At 50.7% G+C, this 24,131-nt stretch overlaps 1 protein-coding gene across 1 annotated transcript; it reads right to left on the bottom strand.

Moving 5' to 3' along the window:
* Positions 1 to 102: 102 nt before the first annotated feature.
* Positions 103 to 22,903, bottom strand: LOC133349692 (endoplasmic reticulum membrane sensor NFE2L1-like). Its single transcript, XM_061563350.1, is given in 6 exon segments — positions 103 to 3,826; positions 3,828 to 4,145; positions 4,599 to 4,751; positions 7,662 to 7,748; positions 10,219 to 10,428; positions 21,015 to 22,903. Coding segments are annotated over 6 exon segments (2,964 nt in total). The 5' UTR covers positions 21,675 to 22,903; the 3' UTR covers positions 103 to 2,290.
* Positions 22,904 to 24,131: the final 1,228 nt, after the last annotated feature.

The following is a 24,131-nucleotide window of genomic DNA, read 5'->3' as shown; positions in this document are numbered from 1 at the left end:
CGTATTTACATTTAAACAAGCAGTGGACTTTCACCACGCAGACACGCACGCACTCGCGCAGGCACAAACCCAAATACAAAAAACGCTCAAAACAAAACTGCATCCCTGATGACAGTATAATTTACTCTCGAATGACCTAAGAAATCAGCAAAGAAATATTTACAAAAAATAAAAACGCATACATTTGAAGCATTATGCATCATCGCACAACACGAGGGAACTTAACCGCACTGCACAAACTCATCATTTGTCAAGTGGGAAGCCACAACGAATTGAAAATAACGGAACATTAAATTAAAAAAATCGGCCAGGGAGAAAAAAGAATCGCAAGTGATTTTTTTGCAAGAGCAGTAACAAAAGTCCCGAGTTAGGCGATATCGAGTGAATTAACGAGATTCCAAACTGGAGGGACAAGCGAAGAGATTCTTTACGGAGAGAATTGTTTTTCATCCTTCAAAAAGAAAACCCAACACAAACTGCATCGATACTAAAGAACAATAAACAGAATTAACGTTTTCTTGTACTTGGTGCTGTTTTTGCATACTTGCCAAGCCCCTGGCTTCAAGCCTTATCAGGCAGTTTCTGTGGCGCGCGCGCACGCACGCACGCGCACGCATTCGTGCGGACCCCTCATTCAAACTCGTGCACGTGCGCACGTACATACACGAAGTGTGTGCACGTGCGCACGTACATACACAAAGTGTGTGCACGTGCGCACATACATACACGAAGTGTGTGTACGTGCGTCAATGTGAAACACAGACTTCACATGTTACACAACGCTCGCTCACACACACAAGGACAAAGATCTTCCTGTTGTAACATTACATTAGCCGTTGGGGAAAGCGCTGTCAAGCGAGCACATATCAAGGCCGGCATGGCGTACGAAGGGGTTGGGTGGCCAGCACCACGCCTGGACTGCCGTTTGTTTTCAACATCGGCACAGGTGATTGCTGTGGCCTGGAATCGAACTCGGGTGGGGCCTAGGTTGGTTAGCGCAGTGTACTAACCACTACGCCACCGCTCCCCCTATGAAGACAAACTCATGCATGCTCGTCAGACAAGACAAAAATCTTCCGTGTAGCCTTAACAGACTTTTGGGACAAGTGCTGTTTAGCGAGCACCTATGAAGGCTGGCACGTTACACGAGGTGGTTGGTGGCCAGCACCACGCCCGGCCACCTTTGTCTCCCCAGTGGCAATGTTTACACATCGCATCAGGTACTCACTTGAGGCTGAGTCGACCTAGGGGAGGCCCCAGGACCGATTCAGATAATCGTCACTGGTGTTGGCCGTGAGTGGAACTCTGGTCGCCGGGTTTTTAGCGCAGCGTAGCGCTAACCATTGCACTACCGCACAGGCACAACACACACACACAGGTGCACACTCACGCAGGCGCGCACACACACTCACAATGAAAGACACTCGAACGTTCAACGACACGGACACGCATCCCCCTTTCTCGCACAGCCAAGACGTCCTCACTCACAGCCGGGTCGCTCTTTCTCCCCACTCGCTCATCAATGTGCCAAAGCGGAGCGCGACGCGACGGCATGACGCCGGCCTTCTCTGCGCTTGCCCGAACGTAGGACGAAGCCAAACAGTCCCCTTCCCGCCCATCAGGGAACTCCCCCCCCCCGCCACCCCCCCCGCGTCAGAGCTGCAAGCGACACGTGCAACGGGGCGGGCGCAACGGGGCCGTCGCAACGCGTCTCTCCTTGCCCGCTCTCTCGCATTTTTGGTGTTTCCGCCTTCGCATGCATCCCACTCAATGGGAGGGGGGGGGGGATTCCCAGAGCCATGTTCACCAAGCCCACCCCTTCCCCCGCACTGCGCCAGTCCCATATTGTACACAGCCCCCTCCACACCCTCGCAGTTTGTCAGGATAAGGGCCCCCCCCCTTCTCTATGACGATGGCCCCTAGGCACAATCGTGGCAGCAGGGTAAAAGCAGGGCTACGCTGTACTGATGATCCCTAACGAGGGCAAAACCGGGAGTAACCGCACAGTTGCCGTGGCGCTGATACAGCTGCGATATCTCGTATAGCAGTCACACTTCCGCCCGAAGCGGGACCGCCGTGCATATATGAAGCGTCATCGCCGTGAGCCGTGATCAATCCGCTGCTGGATGAAGGCATATATGTATGTACATACACGCGCACGAGCCCTGTCGCGGCACGCGCGGGGAGGAGGGGTGGGGTATTGCGGCTCTACACACCCACAATGCCGTTCAGCTTATTGTATGAAATCGGCCTCTCTCTGCCACCCGACCGCTCTCACTCCCTCCCCAGCCTACTCCTTCTTCTCCTGTTTCTTGCCCTTCTTGCCGCCGCCTGCGCGCCTCTGCGCCGACGCGGCCCGGTCGCGCGACGCCACCGCCGTCGCGCCCGCGGCCTCCGCCGCGCCGCCGTCGTCACCGGCCGCCCCGGCCGCCCCCGCCTCGCTCACGCGCTGCAGCAGCAGCAGCTCCGCCGGCCTCAGCGGCCTCCGGCCGGCGCCTCGGCCGTCGCGCAGCGAAGCCAGCACCTCGGCGTGCAGCTCCCCGAGTTTGAGGCGCAGCCCCCGCAGCGCCCGCCCGCTCTCCAGCTTCTCGCGCAGCAGCTCGTCCTTGCGCCGCCTCAGCGCGGCCAGCTCGCCCTCCAGCGTCAGCAGGGTGTCCAGCTTGCGCTTGCGGCAGTTCTGCGCCGCCACCTTGTTCTTGCCGCGCCGGCGGATGTCGCGCACGAGCGCCAGCTGCGGCTCGGAGAGCCGGTGGCCGCCGAGCAGCGCGTTGAAGTCCTCCACGGGCAGGTTGATGATCTTCTCCGTGGAGAAGGGGATCTTCATGGCGCGCGCGCGGCGCTCGTCGCGGGACAGGCGCGTCGACGGACGGTCCTTGCTCGACGCGGAAGCCGGCGACGGTGCGGACGACAGCTTGCCCTGCTGCTGCTGCTGCTGCTTCTGCTGCGCCGGCGTGACGCCGGCCTGCAGGTTGTACGTGTGGTTGTGCTGCACGTGGTCGAGCGAGGGCATCGAGCGGAAGCTGTCCGGGTTGCGGAAGTCCATGCGGCAGAACTTGCGGTACTCGGGCTGGTAGCCCCCGACGGCGCCCTCCTCTTCTTCCTCTTCCTCGTCGTCGTCGTCGTCTTCGTCGTCCGAGGACGAGTCCACATCCATCGTCTCCCCGTCGCTGTAGCCCACCGCCCCCTCCTCCTCCTCGTCCTCCTCCTCGTCACCGGCCGTGATGGACGAACCGGGTGACGAGGCACGGGGACTCGAGCCGAGAGAGAGGCCCGAGTCGGAGTCAAGCTCAGCGCAGAGGCTTGTGCGCCGAGTCGCTCCGAGCATCTCCCCTGCTTCGCCCTGCTGCTGCTGCTGCAGCTGCTGCCCAGCATTGGCACCACTCTGCTCTCTGGTCATCGTGGGGACGCCGAAGAAGCCGGAGATCCCGTCGCACGCCGAGAGCAGAGAGTCGGAACGGGGTGGCGTCGGGACGGCGACGACCCCTCCAGTCGGGGAGGAAGAGGAGGAAGAGAAGGCGGAAGAGGAGGATGATGACGATGACGATGGGGAAGAGGAGGAAAAAGAGCAACCGCCGGCCGCGGGGGGGGCGGCGGGGCCGACGATGTCCATGCCCTCCTCGTCCGTGAGATCCATGAGGCTGAGCTCGTCGAGGAAGGCCGGGTCCAGGAGCCCCGTGAGCGCCTCGTCTGACAGGTCGGAGGAGAGGCGCGGGGCGAGCGGCGCTCCCAGCGGCGCTCCCAGCTCCATGTCCATGACGTCGGCGCCGTCGGACGAGTCGAGCCGGAAGAAGTTGCGCGAGTGGCACGGGTCGAGCGCCTCGAAGCCTGCTGCTGAAGAAGAACGACGACGACGGCGGCGACGACGGCGACGACGGCGGCGACGAGAAGGGCCCGCGGGCCACGGGGGCCGCTCGCGACGACGCGGCCCTCCTCGCCGCGGCGGCGGCGAGGAGGGCCGCTTCGTCGCGAGCGGCCGCCCCCGCGGTGGCGGCGGCGTCGTGCAGGCTGACGTCGCGGGTGATGGGGCACGAGGAGGCGTTGAGCGACGAGAGGAGCAGCGAGCCCCGCCCGGCGTCGCCGGCGAGCTCCGGCAGCAGCGCCGAGTCGTAGGCGTCGGGGAAGCTGTCGTTGGTGGCCGCCAGCGCCTGCGCGCGGACGCAAAGATCCACGCAGCGTGTGGCGTTACACAGACTGCTGAGGAAAGTGCGGTCGGTGAGCGCCTATTTAGGCCGGAACACAGAGAGAGAGAGAGAGGCGCACCCAGTTTGGAGCTCGGAACCACACGGAGGGTTTCCCGGATGATAATTAAACCTTTCCCATTCTGATGACGTACATGTACGTACGTACATTCAATAGAATATGCTTATCTGTACGTCTTCCGATCTGAAGACGTACCAAGGATCCCGCAAGGCCATGCGGGAGGGCGCGTGCCACAGTACAGCGTCTTTAAAAACAATGGCGCTATGCCTCCCTAAATATAATTCACGCGAACCCCCTGCACATTCCGAGATTCAGCGGGGAACGGCAAAGGGTATAAGATGACATTTAAGACATAAAGGACGCGTGCCGTCACGTCCCGAAGAGCTGCCCGTCCTCACCTCAAACTCGGGCAGGGAGAGCAGCTCCTGCAAGTGCCGGTCCAGCGCGGTCGAGCGAGGAGGGGCGGCCCGATCGGCCACCCCCGCCGCTGTCATCGTCGGCAGGGCCAGGCCAACACGCGGCGGCTGCTGCTGCGGTGGCACGGCAACCTGCTTCACACAACCACCACCATCGCCGCCACTGTCAGTAATTTTCGAGTCACTGCTACTGGATTTGTTTGCTGGGCAGTTCATTGGTGATCAGGCTGAGACCGTCGGCTCGTTAACACTTGAGAAGCCGGTCTAATCGCAACGTGGTCAGATGGAAGCCCTATGGATCTCTATATCATCTCAGCCTATGGGTCTCCGTAAGCCTACGAGTATCTACATGAACAAGTGCATCGAAGTCTGTGTAAGTCTATGAGTTTCCTTTTTAAGTTTGTGGGTATAGGGGTAAGTGTAAGTCTATGGGTCTATCTAAGCCTATGAATATGCAAGTCTAAAGGTTTGTATGTCAGTCTATGGGTCTCAATAACGTCATATTAGAAAGGGGCCTTGAGTTTGGGATGACGCCATCAGCTCGCTCCCCGTTTAATCACGGTTGGACGGCACAAACATAGAATTGAACTGGGAATCTCATCGACGCCGGCTCAACATTTCCGAGCCCAGGGCCCCCTGGCCACGTCGATCAACTCACGAATGACCCTGATGGCCTCGGCAGAGCACAGTCAAGAAACCAACCCCACGTAAAATTCTCATCATTAATCTTCCAAGCCCATCGGTCAGAATTGTATTCCTTCAAACGGTGGTCCCTTGATAACAACTACGTTGAAAGCTGCCAACATGAAAACTCAAGGCCCCTTTCTTATATTGTAACGGCGATACAATTTGAACACGACTCATTGCAATTTAATGTCCGTTTTTAAATTCGTCATTAGAAGGTGGGGGGGGGGGGGGGGGGGGCGGAACCAGCGGGGGGGGGGAAAGAAGACCAAGATCTCTCATGTAGCCAACCGTACGTACTCCATCCATTAGGGGAAGTGCCGTTGTAGCAAGCACCAATTAAAGGCTGGCAGGCCGGATGAAGGGGTGGCCAGCACCACCAGTGCTGGTGTTTACACACTGCACCAGGTATTTACTTAAGGCCGAGTTGACCTGGGGTTGGGGTGGCCCTTGCACTCATTCAAATATTCGCCACCATGGCCTGCAATTCTTCCGATATAATAGGAGGCTACGGGGAGCTATGCACCTTTAAATGTAAATTGACAACTCATTGCTTCTAGATTTGAAGCTTTCGTGACTGCAAGGATTCACTCTTAGGTTTTTTCGGTAAAGTCACGTAGGTAAAAAATAAAAAAATTAAATAATAATAATAGAAATAAAATTATAAATCACTACGTTTCGGAGGCAACACAAGTCTCCGTCATCAGGTGGGACCATCACAGCTAAAATTTACTGTATCAAAGTCATTAGAATTTTAGCTGTGACGGTCCCACCTGATGACGGAGACTTGTGTTGCCTCCAAAACGTCGTGATTTATTATTTTATTTCTATTATTATTTTATTTTTTTATTTTTTACCTACGGTTTATTTATTTTTACCTACGTGACTTTACCGAAAAAAACCTAAGAGTATGAACTCATTCCTTTACAACTGCTTTGTGAGTTTGGTTTGTTACCCCCCCCTCCCTCAACACCTCCAATTAGCACAGTTGCCTACGTACGATGCGAAATAAATTCTCTGTGGGTCTCTTCTGTCTGATATTAGGAAGCCACTGGAGCTACGGACTATTAAATCATCAAAGATTGAAAACTCATATCTTTAGAACTGCTTTTCGTGTTTAGTTTGTTGTCTTCCCTCCCCGCACCTCCGATTAGCAGTTGGCTACGTACATTGCGAAAGAAGTTCAACATACACACACGTACAGAGTAGATTCGTGGCGCAGTGCGCCGACCGCAACGCCGCCGATAACCACGTTGCCCCCAGCAGGTGGTTTCAAGAAAACACGCACAGGCCCAATGTCGAGCCAAATCCTCAAAATCAACAATCGGCCGCCCAATGAGACTTACACCTCCCCCCCCTACGGCACGTGGAGTGTGGTCAAGGACCAGCAATTTGGCGACGCCGTTGAGAGGCGCTAAAGAGAGAAATGCCTTCAAAATTCTGGGTGGTGCAAAGGGCTCCCAGCACACCTGGTTACAAATCAGAGGCGTTATCGACCGCCAGGGGGGGGGGGGGGGGGAAGATTGATGGATTCTTGCGTGCAATCAGGGGGAGTCACGTGAAGACCTTGCACACTAAAACACTTGGTGGTGAACCGCAATATCCTCCCCTCATGTGATTGCAGGTCACATGTAGTGCGTCACCTAAAATAGCGTGTCGCGCTTTTTTTTTTATCGGGCCCCCTAAAATGAATATCTATTTTAATAAATCACGCTCCTAGAGCTCAATTGACCTGTAATATTCGGTTTCGGTGGCAGGTTTTTTTAAAGCTTTATTCTGCATTGCTATCTCTATATATATTTCTATGAATAGCAATATAATATAATAATCGAGTAAATATGACATTCTTGCAGTTCTTATAGTGCAAGGCTACCACAAAGGTGCTAGGTTTCACACACAAATATGGGGGGGGGGGGTGACACGTTGCTTTGCGGCTTTTACCCAGTCGAGCAACATGCGTGATCATTTTCCAAATTGGTCAATTTGGAGCGCGCCGCTGCTCAACGCTCTCCACCTCTCGTTGACGAACGTCGCAGGATCTTTGACGGCCACTGCGAATCGGCCTGCGCGCATTTCTTCAGTTTAAGACACCCGCGGTAATAATTCACCAGGGCGGCCCGCTGGGCTCAAACCACTAACCTCTTCAACGAGCGGCAAACGCACTAATCGCTCGACCATGCCACAGGCATTCTTGCAAATAACAGGGTTAAGTTAAAAACCCGGTTATACCGGGCTCAGTGGGACATACCCGCTAAAATAAAAATAGTAAACTTTTTTAGGTTTAAAACAGCAGCCGCCGCAGCAGCCTCAGGAAGGTGAAGAACGCGAAGCCCGTATCTGGCATCGCACGCAGCGTCTCACCTCGCTCCCCTCGCCGAAGGGAAAGTTCGCTTCCAGCAACTGCAGGCACTCGTCCAGACTAAACGTTTCGCTCGGCAAAGTCGCGGGCTGTGGGAGTGACACGAGACAAAGACCCCCCCCCCCCGCCATATACCATTAACAGACTGTTGGGGAAAGTGCTGTTATAGCGAGCGCCTATGAAGGCCGGCACACGAGGTGGGGTGGGTGGCCAGCACCACGCCCGGTCTCCCAAGTGGCGATGGTACTCATTTGAAGTCGAGTCAACCTAGGGGAGACCCGGGACCGGTTCAGATAAAGGCCAAAGTTACTGGTCGTGAGCAGGAATCAAACTCTGGTCACCGGGTTTGTTAGTGGAGCGCAGTAACCACTGCGCGACCGCTCCCTATGTGGGAGTGGCACCAACACACCGACACATTGTGACGTTGCCACACAGGATGCCATTTCTTTGGAGACACTGTGTGCAGGCACAACACACACCCGGGGCTTAATTTCCCACCCAAATATTTCCCCGGTGTCTCTAAATAGCCACAGCCACACAGAATTATACTGGATGGAGTGTACCAGGTGAGGAAACATTTTCAGGGTCGCCAAACTCGATCGACAAGACCCGGCTAAAATAAAATCTTGCGTACAGAACTCGAGCCAGTCCACTGCTGGATGAAAGCCTTCGCACGGCGTGCGGGTCCACGTGGGTTATTAGACCACACCTTGACCACGTTTCTTACCGATGCGGGGTTGGCAAATTGACGAGAAGCACGGACATTGGGAGAAAAGGAAATGCGATATGACAATTAAATGCTGCAATGGCCTCTGTTGCCCCACATCATAGCAACCCACAGTTGCCTATGAATGTGCGCATGATGAACTTCTGTCGCACGGTACGTAGCCAACCGTGCCATATACGAATCGGGCGCCTACAACTCCTGATACATAGATGGTCTCTCATCCAAGCACCATCGAGGCTCAAGCCCCGATTAACTTGCAGGATCTGATGCGATCGGCCGTGTTCCCGGCGACTCGGGCAAGACGCTCGTTCATTAGCAACACACGCCCCAGGCTCGGTTTCAAAGCACAAGGGGTGTTTGGCTCATCTCATGAAGTGTCAACTGTCTTGCTAAACAGAATTGCAATTAAGAGGGACTCTCAACCTCGTTGAGCAGGTCGCATGGGTGGCTCGAGGGTCAGAGACACTGAACCAGTACAGCCGACTACCTCGTCTGCTGTACAGGAGGTCGTGGGTTCGAGCCCGACTCTGACACATGCTGTATATTTGGAGTTTGCGTCTCTCTCTCCGTGGTCCAGTGGATTTTTCTCTGGGTCCTCCGGTTTTTGTCCCTCTACATTTTTAAACAACACGCGTTCAGTGTGTTTGGCTGCTATGCATTTCCGCATGATGAGCCACTTCGTTGGGCTGTCATTTGTGGCCAGGTCGCTTCTGAAAAAGAGCTATAAAGCTCAGTGGGCCTTACCTGGCAACTTAAAAGTATAGTAGAAGTGTAGTGAAGCTAAGTTAATGCCTCCCATGGACACTGAGAGGCATACATAGACCCCGTAGACTTACAAACACTTAGGCAGTGACCCACAGATGCACGTAGGGACCTCGAGGTCCATAGATGGAGTTATGAATAAACCAAAAACTACTCAAGTGGAGTGAATCGATGGTCCCATCCCACTTAATAATACCTGCATAAAAAAACCACTGTCATTTTAAACACAGTTTTTCACTTTAGCTACATTATGTAAATGTTAACCAATTGTTGTGTCTCGCACACGCGCAAATTACAGCGGGTACATGGCCAAGCTGGATCATGTGTGCCGCTTGATGTGGAGGTTTTGCAGTTCGAGGCCCAGCGGCGGCCCTGGTTAATACTGCGGGTGTAAATGTTGTGTGCTTACTCTCCAACACACCTGTGTGCTGAAGTAGTAACTAATTGGCACGTTTTGTTTAGGTGACAAACTTTACTAATTGGCTGTCGGGTGGTGGCGGGTTCAGCGACACATTTATATTTACGCGATGTAACCCCAAAAAACCCTTATTATAGATATTGGTCGTGAAAGCCTTCCACGACTACATGTTAAACTGACCGCAGGTGTGTTGACCAAAGAATGATGCGCAGTCTGACAAATTTGATAAATTGAATCACAAAATTACTTCATTGGGAAAAATCTAATCGCAACATCACCCCCCTACTGGCAGACTCATGCCCACTTTTTACAAGCCGGCAGCATTCAGAATCAGAAAAATTATTATATATCTACTGGAGGAATCTGATGAGCTATAAAGCTCTTTTGCATAGATGTCCAGTCGTTCACCTTGTGCAGCCCAGGGACAGCTGCCACCTGTGGGTGTCTCCTTGGTTCGGACTACAGTTGTGGTGCATTGGAATGGGCCGAGATGAGAAGTGACGCAGAGCTGATTTCAGTTTGCCAACGCATTTAAAAAAAAGCAAATTCCTAACCGTGGGCGCAAGACACCAATTTTAAATCGGGGAAAATCAGCCCGCTGTTGTTGCACGACTCCCAAGGGGACCCCCGCTCACCCCGCTCACCCGCTCACCCGCACGAGCCGCTCATCAGACGTTCCCCCCTCCAGAGCCTCGCCCGTCTCCCCGTCTACCGCCTCCGCGTTCGTCCCATCAACACCGCCACCGGCTCCTGGGAACCGCTCCTCCTTGGCCTGCCGCTGGCGATGTAGCGAGTCGAAGGCAACGCGCTCCGCGCCCAAGTCCACATCTTGACGCCACAGCACCTCGATGAGATCCAGGTCCTGGGGCGAAACGCGCGAAGCAGCCAATTCATTAGCGAGGTCTTGTGTCACGCACAAAACCAAACCATTTCACTCCTGCGCCAGAGAAGATCACATCGCTCTAGGCGTGTTACTTTACCGCAAAGCAGTAAAAGGTTACCAAGTGTATCAGTCTGCTCAAAACGCACAATGGAGCAGAGCCGATTTCCTAATGGCAAGCTGAAGCCAGCAACGTAAATTCCACATTTCCCTGGAAGGGACCAGCCTGTCATAAGACACTTTGCCGCATAGCGACACTCATCGCCAGCCGTGACCGCTCCACTGCTAGATGAAGGCCTCCCGCAAGCCAACGCTTGCTCTTCCCGTAGTTGTTGAGCAGACAGGGCATGACAGGATATGACGTCAATTGGGTGTGTAAACAGTCACGCCACCTTCCCCGTGTGTAATTTTACTTTGACCCAGGGCAGGCCACAACTTGTTTACAGGTCATCTGTGGGGTTTGTTTTTAAGTGTCCCTTACAAGCAGAGACACTTAATACTGCCGGGCACATGCACACGCATGGTTCGTGCAACTACAAGTTGTGATCAAGATCGAGATGACATCATTGACAAAGCTTGTCGATGCCAAAATAGCTCGCCATGTGATATCAAACGGCAAATAATGGATATCCAGTTTCAGTTCCTGGAAAATCAAAAAAGCTGGCAAAGAAAGCTTTTAATACACTTCCATTTAAAACAACTTCCACGGAAGTGCCAACACTGCGTCGAACCTGCCGCCCCGCAGTCGAGCTGAAACAAGAAACAAGGATTCTTACGATCTGGCGAAAGTCCGTCCCAACTTAAGATTCATCAAGCCAAACAACAAAAAGCTATTTTGGTTGTTTGGCAGAAACGTCTGCGAGGCAGACCCCTATGGAGGGGCAGGGGTGGGCTGCCGCCTTGTTCTCCTTGGCCAACGGTGTATGATCTGTGTTTTGATTTAGTGTGCGGATCTTAAAGGTGCATTGAAAAATGTTGACACTCCGACTGATGCTCTTGCTGTTGTGGAGTGACTCATGCAGCCAGCTATGGCTGCAGAGTTTGGTGGTACATGTTGTTGACGTTTATTGTGGAAATTCGGTCACAGTTCCTATGATCACTGTTTCATTTCTTTTATGGCTTTATTTTGGTGATTTTTGAAAAGTTTTTCGGGTTGGCCATGTTTGTTTCTTGTAGTACAGAGTTAGACTGATGGCCTTAATCTAAGTTGTCTTGTGGTTGTTGTTGTTTGACTTGCATCCCCCACTGGGATTTTTGCACACAGTGTTGGTGTACGGTGCTTTTTCTGCAATATTTTGCTGTCTTTTCTTGGATTTTCTGTTTGCACATAGTCGCTTTAAGATGTTTTCTTGTTCATGTTTTTGTTTTTTTGTTTGTTGCGGTTGCACCCGATTCAAGAGCCGAATGGCTCACAGGGCTATACCTAATAAATGAAACTTGAAACTTGACTACAGCTTGCAGGTGTACACCTCATCCCGTTGACGACGTAGGTGGGATGGGGTTAAGAAACGGCGGGCAGATTGCCGGGTAAAAAAAAACACAACACCACCGGGGGGGCAGTAGCCCAGAAAACAGCCTCAACGCCCAGCAACAGCAGTAGCAGTGCCCCACCCCTCGACTCGGAGCCACATCGGTGCCCGCGTGCGTGCGAGAGAGTGAGTCGATGCCTTTGTGTGCAGTCTGCACTCTGCAGAGGAAGGTACAGAAAAAGGGGTGTGTGTGTGTGTGTGGACGTTTGTGGGTATGTTGTGTTGCCAAAGCTATGGAGCGGGCAGGGGGGGGATGACAACACCCATCATGTGTCAAGTCTCGAAATTAAAACAAATCGATCATCGTGGATTTAATAAAAATATGACCATACTTTACACTTTTTTCCTTCTTGGTTCTTTCGGTAAAGTCACGTAAAAGGGAAATAATAAAATAATAAAAATAAAACATTATAAGATAAGAACAGGTCTGTCGGAAAGACAGCGTCTGAATATTCAGACGCTGTCTTTCAGACAGACCTGTTCTTCACCTGAGGACGGCTTGCTTGCGTTGTGGCCGAAACGTCGTGAGAATTATTGTATTATGTTTCATTTTTATTATTTTATTATTTCCTTTCTACGTGACTTTACCGAAAGAACCAAGAAGATGAATCCGTGCAGTCACGAAAGCTTTAAATCGAAATGATACTTTACACTGTTACCGGTCAGTGGTGGAGTATTTAAAGGAGTTCGAAAATGTAAAAAGGGGTGACGACTGCATTGGGCAATGGGCGCACGAGCACAAATAAACAGGAGGCCGCTCACAGATTCGTAAAATAGCGTTGCCCAATCGAGAGAGAAAAAAATAGATATAATAGGTGACATTTTGGGCAATGTTCATTCTTCGCAGCAGAGATCTTTTTCTGTTTTACGGCAGTGTTATTGTCTAAAGTGCTAAAGTAGGTTTCACACGTAGAAGGCTTTCGCAACTAATATTATCCATAAAGGTTTTTTATTGGGTTAGAGCGAGTGAATATAAATGTGTCGTTAAACCCGCCACCACCTGACACGGCAAATTTAGCGAGCTGTCACAAATAGAACGTGACATTCGTTACTACTTCAACAAAACCCTTGATTATGCCAAAGTATAGATAAATAACTGGTAAGGGATGGGGATGCCCTCAAGAAGCATTCATATTATAGTCATCTCGGTTGTCAGTTATGCCTGGTAAATAAGATGCCGTTTTTTGTGAGGTAGTAGAGATGGTAAGTTTTGAACCTATCCATGGAGAGGATTTTGATGTACCCATCGCACTCGATTTTCTCCAGGCACCGTGGAATGTTTTGTTCCAACACACGTACAAAAAAAAATGCTCAGAAAATTGTCCAAATATCCCACGTAAAAGTTTAAACACTCGGCGTGTCTTCCCTGTGAAAACAAGTTAAATTACAATTATTATTTCTGTGTGAACATGTCCAACGGATATAAATAGTTCACGTTTCTGAGTAATGATTAAGGCTGAAGCCATCACGAGATCAGTTTTGGGCACATCGACAAATCACGATGCGGACAACTTGAATAGGTTTTTTTAATTCTAGATTTGAAGCTTTCGTGAGTGCAATGATTCATACCCTTAGTTCTTTCGGTAAAGTCACGTAGGTAAAAAATGAAAAAAATTAATAAAAAATAAAAATCACGTTTGCTGCAGCAAATCTGGCTGTGATGGTCCCACCTGATGACGCAGACTTGTGTTGCCTCCGAAACGTCGTGATTTTTATTTTTATTTCTATTAATTTTTATTTCATTTTTTACCTCCGTGACTTTCCCGAAAGAACTAAGAGTATAAGGTTTATTTTCTACCAGACTTCTGACACCATAGTGCTTTTTTTTTATCAATATTTACATCAGTTATGGGCAAATGAGAGAGACAGAGGAACACGTTGGATTAGAAAACACAGGCAGGTTCGGCGGGCTTGGGGGTAGGACATGTTGTTGGAAGGGATTGATTCCAGCGGCTTGAAGCTAATGACAGAACGACAGCCAAAGCAGGCCAAACAACTGAGCCGACATCAGCTGTTGCTTGGATTGTTCACATCGCATGATCAGAGCCCGGGGAGAGGGGCCTTCATCCAGCAATGGGCTAATCATGGCTATGCGATGGGTTTTTCTACTAAAGCATTTGTTGTTTATGACGAGACGGAGTTCAGATGCGAGACATGCTCGTACATTTAGGAGCTACTAATGATGAGAAAGCCTCCTATTTTGATATCGGAGACCATGACGAAAGGTCACCGTGACATCGTGGTGAAAGCCAGCCAAGGTCCGTCAGTCATAAACCAAACAAATATTTCTGGGATGAATGGGACAAGCTCCAACCACACCGGGGCATTTAACTTGTACTCAGAAAATGCCTCGGCTACTTTGACAGCATCTGGATATGGAGCAAGCCAATCGTGCCATGTTGCCTTGCCGCAGTTTGGTTCTTGGAAACCTCTCAGGGCTGAACCACAGGGGCATTTGGCAGGAAAAAAAGAAATCTGTTGTACATGCATGATGGTGACAGTGGCAGATGCCTTTTTCTAATGATGTTATTGTAGAAAGGCTAAAAGACTTGAGATTTGCCACGAATATTAGGCAATCCTATGCTTACAACTAGAACAAATCTGAACAAAAAGTTTGCATTTAGGCTGCCAAAAATGACAGCCCAGTGGTCTGATTGAAACTAAAGCTACTATCAACATCTTTTTAATTTTACCAGGTAAGGCCCACTTAGCTATACATCTCTTTTTCAGAAGTGACCTGGCCACGATTGATAGGTCAACAAAGTGGCTTATCACGTGGAAATTTATAACAACCAGTCGCCAGTTAAACACTTAAAAAAAAAATTCTACGTTGCTCATTATCCAGGAACCAGATAGAAATATTCCGCCTCCGGGAGCGTGACAGTAAAGTCGGAAGACGGCAAAGAGCACGGGCCTTGCGCCAAAGCCAGCGAGTGCATGGTGCAATACGATGACAACCTGTACCCTTGGCCAGGGGAAGATTATTTATCTGTTTAAACAACCCAACAACCTTCACCTTTTCTCCCAACAACCCCCCCCCACCACCCCGATTCCACCGCTGCGTTTTCGGGTTGCACCGCTGTGTGTTGCTCGGACATGTAGAACTTCTTTTGCACCATATGTAGCCAACCGTGCTAATTGGGATGTGTGGGGTGGGGGGGGGGTGAAGGACATACGACGTTTCACTTCCGCGTGCTGGCAGCTTCTGCAGGAGCGGGCTCACGATAACGAGGACGCGAGCCGCTTCCTGAAGCTGGCTACCAGCACACGGGAGGAAAACAAAGTCGGATGTCGTGGCGAACCAACACCGCACGGCGCAACACAACCACAATAAAAAAAACATCAAACCATAGCACAGCTGTGCACGGCACAACCGCACGGAATCCTACGCAGCAGTACGATTCAACCCGACATGACAACACCGCCCTTCTATCACTGGGTGCTTTTACGAAGCGAGCAACCAATGGAAATCGAGAGCCCTCCCCAGCTAGTTCACGAGAACGCAACCCGATTGGCCGGCTGAATGTTCAGGACGAGACTGGCTGCGATGTCCAGCTGGGTTGAAACGCATCCTGGGGGGGGGTGAGAGCTAACGCTGAATGTGTTCGCAATAGACACATTGCCTTTCCCCAGCAGTCACATGATGGAAATTTGACACTGACCACAGGGACAAGCAACACTAATCCTAACCCACTTCAGACCGGCTGGTTTTTTTACAACCATTGTTCCAGGGAGAATTCGCATTTCAAAGCCTGAAGCTATTAAGGGACATCTGCTTCACGCAGAAGGAAGGATCCTTTGTTCCGAGGGCTCGTCCCAAAAATAAAAAATAAATCACAGCTTACCTTGTGGTAAATTCCCAATCTGCCCTTTGTTCCTCGGCTTGCCCCAAAAGAAATACACATCACAGATTACTTTGTGGTAAATTCCCAATCTGTCACCAAGGCTACCACGGCCTGCCAGACGATCTAGAGGTCATCATCGCGCTAGGCAACAAGGGAGCAGACCCCCGCCGCCCCCCCCCCCTAAGGGATCTGTGGCCAATCCCACTCCACGTGTTCCCGTCGGCGAGAACCACCAAAGCGTATCATCTTCCGCCAAGCGCAGGTTCGAATAAAGCCTGCGACGTTCTTGACCAATAAAGTAATCCCATATCAATATATCATAAAGCTTTGTTAGGAAAGTCTTCCCAACAGACGTCGTTGAATTATCGAGTTCTGCGGCCCTCAGTACAACAAAACTGCCATTCGACATCGTCCTAAGAACTGATCCGCCAACCATTGCACGACCGCTCTACCCTCAGGACTCATCGACTTGATGCCAGTTCCAATCCAGTCGCAAGTAAGAGTTGTTGCCAGCGATGACTGCCGGTGACAAATGCCATAACATTGCCATGGTGCCTCACAGGGTATAGGAGATATGCGCACAAAGACAAAACTCCCCCATTATAGCCTTAACATACTGTTGGGTGAAAGTGCTGTTAGCGAGCACCTATGAAGGCCAACACGGCACACGAAGGGGTGGGAGGCCAGCACCACGCCCGGAAACCTTTGCCTCCCCAGTGGCGATGTTGACACGCCACACCAGCTAATCATTTGAGGTCGAGTCGACCTAGGAAAGGTCCACGATCCGTTCACATAATCGTCACTGGTGTCGACTGTGAGCGGGAATCAAACTCTCCACTACCCCAGATATGCGCCCACACTCGCACGCACTGCTGCGCCCACGACTGCGGCAGTGACATCTACGCATAGCCAGGGTGGAGTAACTCGGGATCGACTTCTACTTGGATGAGTTACGTCCGGGCACCCACCAATAGAATCTGGTTGGGGGGGGGCGGATTGCATGAGGGCAGCAGCGAGTCAAGTGCGCTACTTTTGGACTCGTAAACACACGCACACAAATGGTGGTGGCAGGGACACGGTGCGTGTTTACCATGCACCCCAACCATTTATTGTAATCCTCTCCGGCTAGCCAAAAGTGAACAGGGTGGCCTGGGGAGGTTAGTGCTGGGTCTGTGTGAAGGAGGTCATGGCGCTCACCCAGCGTGGCTAAGATCCTGTTTTTCAAATCGCCGATTTTCCCATTACAAGATCTGACGTATAGCTCTCCGTCTATACACTGCTGCATGTTTGTGATGATGTATTAAGAGCTGAATGTTCTTTTTTTGACGCACCACTAATTGACCTAAAGCCAACGCCTATTTACGTGCCTGGTTATTAAACATACTAATTAATTTCAGTACCATGCTGGTGTCTGATATTCTTTTAAAACGACAGCCCTGTTGGATGAAGGCCACCCCCTCCCCCCACCACCTCTCATGCCGTATAAGTCGTGGGGGTTAAGATATCACTCACAGGACCAGTTAAGATATCACGCAACCACTGATGCAGGCCTTGGCCAGGAATAAAACTCAGGTCGCTGGGTTCGTAGTGTAGTGCATTTACGACAAACCAAAAGCCACCGAGTCTCAGTAAGGCCACAAGTTAAGTGTGTGGCCAGGTGGTGCTCACTTTCACAACCGTGGAGAAGACAAAAGGGGCCCAAAGTTGACCCTGGCCAGGAATGAAACTCTCACTTTCTTGAATGGGAGGGGCCCTATTTCTTCTCCACCAACTAAAGCTGGAGGACGGCCATGAAACTCACCGCACACAATCAGGCGGTCGTTTGTTTTTTGCCACCCCCGCTGTAAAAAAAAATATCCCTTGTACTCAAATGATCCCCGCGAATTGTGAACCAGGAAACTACAAAATCACCCCCCCCCCCCCGCTTGATTAAACAAATGCACCGGCGCTTCAGTTGCAGAAGCCTGTGATTGGCCGGTATAGCGGTGGGTGACGGACGGCCAGTGATGCGTGGAGTGTTGTGTGTGTTGCGTGTAAACTATTCACACCACAATGTTTTGCAAGAGGCAGGTAACACCACCACCACTAAAGCGACACGTACATCTTAGGGTGGGCGGGAGGGAGGGCGCGCGACTTATGCAATGTGGTGCAAGCCAACTCTATTCACATCTGTTTCAGACTTTGCAGCCTTCAATTTAATTTCCTCCCCCCTCCCGCCCAATAAGAGATGTCCATGTTAATAACCTGGTATATGCGCCGTTTAACTACTAGCGTTTCTCATGGCTTAGTGATCATTTCATTCTAGATTTGAAGTTTTCGTGACTGCAAGGATCCATACTCTTTGGTTCTTTCGGAAAAGTCACGTAGGTGGAAAAAAAAATCACGACGTTTCGTGATAATTTGCAGAAGTCTTGAAGCATTATTCAAGCCGATTATAAAAGAACCAAAGGGCCCACGTGATTAAAGTGGAGGCCATTGTTAATTGGCCATAACCTGTGGTCATAATGTTGCCTGCCAAACCACTTCTCAAAGATGAAATGTGACAGCACCTCAAGCATGCGCTCGTGCCAAATTTCTCACGTACCACCACAGAACCCCTGCAAGAACCACTGGGCTGAGATAGGTTTCAAGCAAAGATCTACCAGAGTTTTATCCAACCACAGTCCTTCTTTCCTTATTGGTTTTCAGTTGATGAAATATTAAGCAACGCCTCGTCTCTAATTTCCAAGAAAGGTTTATTGTTAAGATTAAGAGGGGGGCAGGGGGGGTTGTTATGGCTTAAGGGTTAGGTGCACAGCCCAGGGGAGATATGACCCAGTGTTTGAGTTTGTGGATTATTATGAGTTAGGGGTTATGGGATAGGGTTTAGGTCTATGGTTTTGTGGTTATGGATTAGGGGATAGGTGCTAAGGTTTGGATTCGGAGTTATGGTTTAGGGTTATGGTTAGCATTCCGGGTATAAGGTTTAGGGTTTGGGGTTGAGGGTCACGTGGTTTAGGATTGTGAGTGAGGGTTTATGGTTTTTAGGAGCCTGGGACAGTAAGTAGTGCATAAATTACCACTTTTCTGCCCCAGCCTACATGATGTGGTTGAAGTGGAGACTGTTTCCCTTGCAATTTCCTCTTCTCGACGTTACATAAATAACAATTAAACATCATCCATTCTTGGACATGTTTGTTCAGGCCGGTGTCCTGTATTTAACCGGGTGCGGGCAGGTCTTTTGATAAAATACCTCTTGAGCAAGGGAGAGCAGAGGGCATGTACACAAGGGGAGCGTATTAGGATTCGTACACACCCACCACCTGGAAGATTGCGAGATTAATCGTTCTGTGATCTCTGTAAGAGAAATGAATCAACGGCTCTGTTATCTACAGGAGCAGATGGACAAGTTCTGTAATACAATACCCCGAGAGAATGTGAAAAAACGTCTCTTGTAATGATAATGTATCTACACAAGCTCACGACCAATTCACCTACAACGCTTCCTTCAAAATCTCGAAAGCTCAGCAGGTCTTTGAGCCTGGGTGGTGTTCGGATGGGTGACCACCACAAACCAGGCTGTTGTTATAGGTCGAGGTGGCCGCTTGCTGCTACTGATCAGGCAGCAGACGCCACGTGCAGAAAAATTAAATTGCACTGAAATTCTATGGCCAGCAATGGCGAAGTATTGGCAAAGAACTCCCCACGACCCGCAACTCTGTAGGGAGGCCCTCATCCAGCAGTGGACCAGCAAAGGGATGCACAGGTCCAATACCCGACACGAAGGCGCCGATGTTCAGACCTGTCAAGAGTGAACGGGGTTCTGTCATACAGTAAAAAACGGTGCTAACAGAGGCTCAGCCGATTGCCTCAAGCTGACTCCTGCCAGAGGAATGTGGAATGGTCACCACCATCTTCTCAAGTGTCACCAACAGAGAGAGAGATGGGGGAGTGCTGCCCCATTGACTCATTCAGAGAGCAAGGGAGCCATTTTGATGGGACTTGTGACATCAATATCGAAAATACCATCATCAACAATAAAGTGTTATCCAGCAGCGCCCTTGCTTACTGTACACTTTAATCTGTCATCGTTCCATTCACGTTGGGATTATTGGGACTATGGTGTGTTTTAAGGAGTGTGATAAATCACCGCAACACTTAACCCATTACAACATCGGCCCATCGTTGTTTAAAGCCAAGCATCAAAACAAGCACACAAAGGCCGTTTCGTAACCAATGTTCAAAACGAGTAGGGCGGATTTTAAAAAAAGTATCACAAGACGGCGCGTGGTTCATGTTTCTGTGCGTGCTGTTGTTGATCCTTGCTGCTTTGGGTTAGTTTGGTAAGGGTTAAGAGAATCGTGATAATCGATTGCGATTCTGCGGGACGAATACTGAAAGAGAGTGCACCGTGCAGACGTTTGTGTTGATTGGACGACGACTTACCATCGTTATTGTGCATGGAGCATCATCGCTCGGAGGGTACAATAGATTTGGACACACACGGCCCTGGGGGGCTGCTCAATGCTGTACACCAAGAGACGCCTATGACACCCTGACATGCATCGGGGGTGGGTGGCCGCCCCATTCAAACACCGACACACAAGGCCCGGATCGCGTTCAGCTTCGAAACAAATCAAAATCCACGTGTCCGCGAGATTCCGGCTCGACAGCAAACGCCGGCAAAATGAACGCAAAGCAATCGAATGAATGAACCGATGATTGAAAACCTCTACACGATGTTCTGGTGTGTGTGTGTGCATGTGCGTACGTGTGTATGTGCGTGCGTGTGTGTGCATGTGCGTGCGTGTGTGTGTATGTGCGTGTGTGTGCATGTGCGTGTGTGTGCATGTGCGTGCGTGTGTGTATGTGCGGGGAGCGGTAGTGTAGCGGTTAGCGCGCTGCGCTATGAACCTGGCGACCCGGGTTCGATTCCCGCTCACGGCTAACACCAGTGACGATTATCTGAAACGGTCCTGGGCCTCCCCTAGGTCGACTCAGCCTCAAATGAGTACCTGGTGCGGTGTGTAAACATCGCCACTAGGGAGACAAAGGCGGTCGGGCGTGGTGCTGGCCACCCACCCCCTCGTGTGCCGTTCCGGCCTTCATAGGTGCTCGCTAACAGCACTTGCCCCTACAGTCTGTAAAGGCTACACGGGGGATCTTTGTGTGTGTGTGTCTGTGTGTGTGTCTGTGTGTGTCTGTGTGTGAATACCTCTTTAGTCAGTTCGCTGCCTCCCACCGTCATAGCCTCGGCACCAGCAGCCAAGGGCCTCTCCTCCAACGCACGAGCCTCCTCCTGCCCAGCAGCAGTCCGTGTCTCCACCACCACCACCACACCACCTCCACCACCACCACCTCCACCAGGCTGGCCCTGTCCCACCACCTCTACATCACCACCACCACCACCGTCTTCCGTCTCACCGCCCGCCGCAGACGCCGAAGAGGAGGAGGAAGAGGAGGCCGAGGCTCCGCCGCCGCCGTGGCTGTGCACGAGCCACGCGGCGATGTCCGTGGTGCCGGCACGAATCCGATCGAGGGATCGAACCTCATCGAGGAGACGTCGCATGTCCCAGAAGCCGTCGAGGAAGGCGGCGTCTGGATTCTTGGGGTGGAGGAGCAAGGCCGGAGCAGGACCACCCAGACCCAGGCCAGGGCCCTGGAAGCCGCCGGGTGTCGTGTCCCAGCCGGGTCGGGTGTGAGCTGGGTCCTGCACAAGCAGCAGGTCGTGAAGGTGGTTGTGGTGCTGATGGTGGTGGTGTTGTTGTTGGCCAGGGCCACCCATCAGGTAGGTGTCCGGGTCCATGCGTAACAAGCTGAGCATGATGGTGAGCTGGATGAGGCCCTCTGTGAAGTACTTCTTCAGCGGGTACATGGTGGTGGTGTTGTTGGTGGTGGTGTTGTTGGTGGTGTTGTTGTTCTTAGTGGTGGTGTTGGTGGTGGTGTTGTTGGTGGTGTTGTTGTTGGTGGTGTTGTTGGTGGTGTTGTTGTTGGTGGTGGTGTTGTTGGTGGTGTTGTTGTTCTTAGTGGTGGTGTTGGTGGTGGTGTTGTTGGTGGTGTTGTTGTTGGTGGTGTTGTTGGTGGTGTTGTTGTTGGTGGTGGTGTTGTTGGTGGTGGTGTTGTTGTTGGTGGTGTTTGTGGTGTTGTTGGTGGAGGTGTTGGTGGCGTTGTTGGTGGCGTTGTTGTTGGTGGTGCTGATGGTGTTGTTGTTAGTGGTGGTTCTTCTTGACGATGAAGACCCACAACTGCTATTGGCACTTAATGGCCTTCTCGCTCCTTGCTCTGTTAACTACAGCTCTTGATAGTAGTAGGGCTTGCTTGGTCGTCGGTTGTTTGTTCCTCCTCCTGCTGCTGCTGCTTCTTCTTATACAGCCGGCCTCTGCCTCCGCCTTTTGCTCATGCAGTTGCCGTGACTTTATATGGCCTTCCTGATTCCCCCCCCCCTCTCTCTCTTGCCGATGATGCCGCCGGTTTCTTGATGCTTCGGTCGAGACGTGTTGTGAAGATGCCCTTCAAGCTGCTCGTTTCTGTCACCACCACCAGTGCCGAGTCTGCTGTTTAATCCTCCTGCTGCTTCTCCCGTTCCCCCCCCCACCGGCTTCTTACCACGACCACCAAATGGCTTGTTCCCGTAACAGTTACACGTATTATTGCTTCTTTGTTCGGGCGTATTAGGGCCGGTCTTTCGTTACGAGCACGGCTCCCGTGTTGTAAACGTGGAGTGTATACGGCGATATCCGATTCATTAACAAGAGACACGCGGGCGAGATGAATGATAGGAGGATGATGATGGGGAGGGTGGGGAGATACAAAGAAGGCGAGTTGGGACCGTGGGTGCCTTCCCAAAACTTCTGGATCAATCCACGGGCTCGACCCCACTCGGCCACGCCGATCAGCCGCGAACGCCTCGGTACAACGTGGGTTGTTGGTGGGCAGCGACTTACACTTAACACGATTGACTATCTTATATGGGTAGTAGCAGTAGTAGTAATCAACACGGAACGGTGGTGGTTGTTGTAACGCTTCGATTAAAGCCTCTAACGCGCATGTCTTGACAAAGGCGGCCTCGCGTTTGCCTTCAACACTGACAGCGGAAGTCGTCGTCGTCCCACCAACCCCCCCACGACCCACATTAATAATTTATTTACTTTATACCCCGCCCCCCACGGATTGTTTTCAATATAAAATTCGCCCTGAGGGCACACGCGCGATGCGATGTGAGCGGAGGGAACGCGCAGAGATCTGCCTCCAAGGCGTTTGTTATTACGTAAAGTTACGCCTCGATGCGGCGTGCCTTCGCGAACGCCGGGCCCCGGCTTCCTGGACGGGGTCCCATCAAAGGGGTGCTCGCGACGTGCCGAAAGCGACAGAACAATCGAGGGTTTGTTAAAAATGTGTTGTCAGTCATAATTTAATTAAAATATATATACGTTAATTAACATTCATTTCATAGAATTATGCGCGTAAATTTTTTGATAGTACGGTTAACCACATTCTGGTAATCGGAAGACGATTTGGTTGCTTGATCGTTTGTATTGATAGACTGCAGATCGAAGAGAAATACCCTTGTGGTCCCCCTACTGTGACTTGCACATTGTTGGACCACTACACGTGGTTCGGGGCTTCGAGGGTTGGGTTAACACAAGGATGCATCGATCCATCGATGCATATCGATTCTTAAGCCCACCGCAGTCCCACAGTAAATAACCTGCGTGGAATCGCGTTGTACCACGAATCTATGTTATTCGATTCGCGTATTGAAAAACATCGCTCGTGAAGGGGTCACGTGACCTTCACAGCCACTGGAAGCCGCTATACACATGGGCAATTAATTAAGGTCATTTAAAACAAATATAGATATCGTTTTTTAATCCGTTACTAATTGCATTTTTAGACACTGATATTAAAACAGGCTTTTTTTTAAAACGGCATCGACCTAGCAACCCTTAGAGGAAATAATCGTTGAATTAAATTGTTGTTATAAGTAGGCAGTAAAGCTTTTGTGTGTTTTTTCAAAGTACTGGCTGAAATATTACAGCACAGTAGTAATAATATTTGTCTATTCTTGGTTATTTCGGTAAAGTCACGTAGATAGAAAAAAAGAATAAAATAAAAATAAAGAATGAATAGCTTTTATTATTTTCAATGTATTATTTTAAGTTTTTTCTTATTTTTATTAGATTTTATTATTTATATTTTTTATTTACGTGACTTTACCGAAAGAACCAAGAATATGAATTCCTGCAGTCACGAAAGTTTTAAGTCAAAAATAATATTTGCCTTGCTAATAAATGTTTTATATAACGTATATCAAATAAAATGTATGTTTATG

This window comes from Lethenteron reissneri, chromosome 31, assembly GCF_015708825.2.
Source record: "Lethenteron reissneri isolate LAM-NWPU_2019-01 chromosome 31, ASM1570882v1, whole genome shotgun sequence".
NCBI lineage: Eukaryota > Metazoa > Chordata > Hyperoartia > Petromyzontiformes > Petromyzontidae > Lethenteron > Lethenteron reissneri.
Note: the sequence above shows the minus strand (reverse complement) of the source record. Positions and strands in the feature narration are given on the sequence as shown.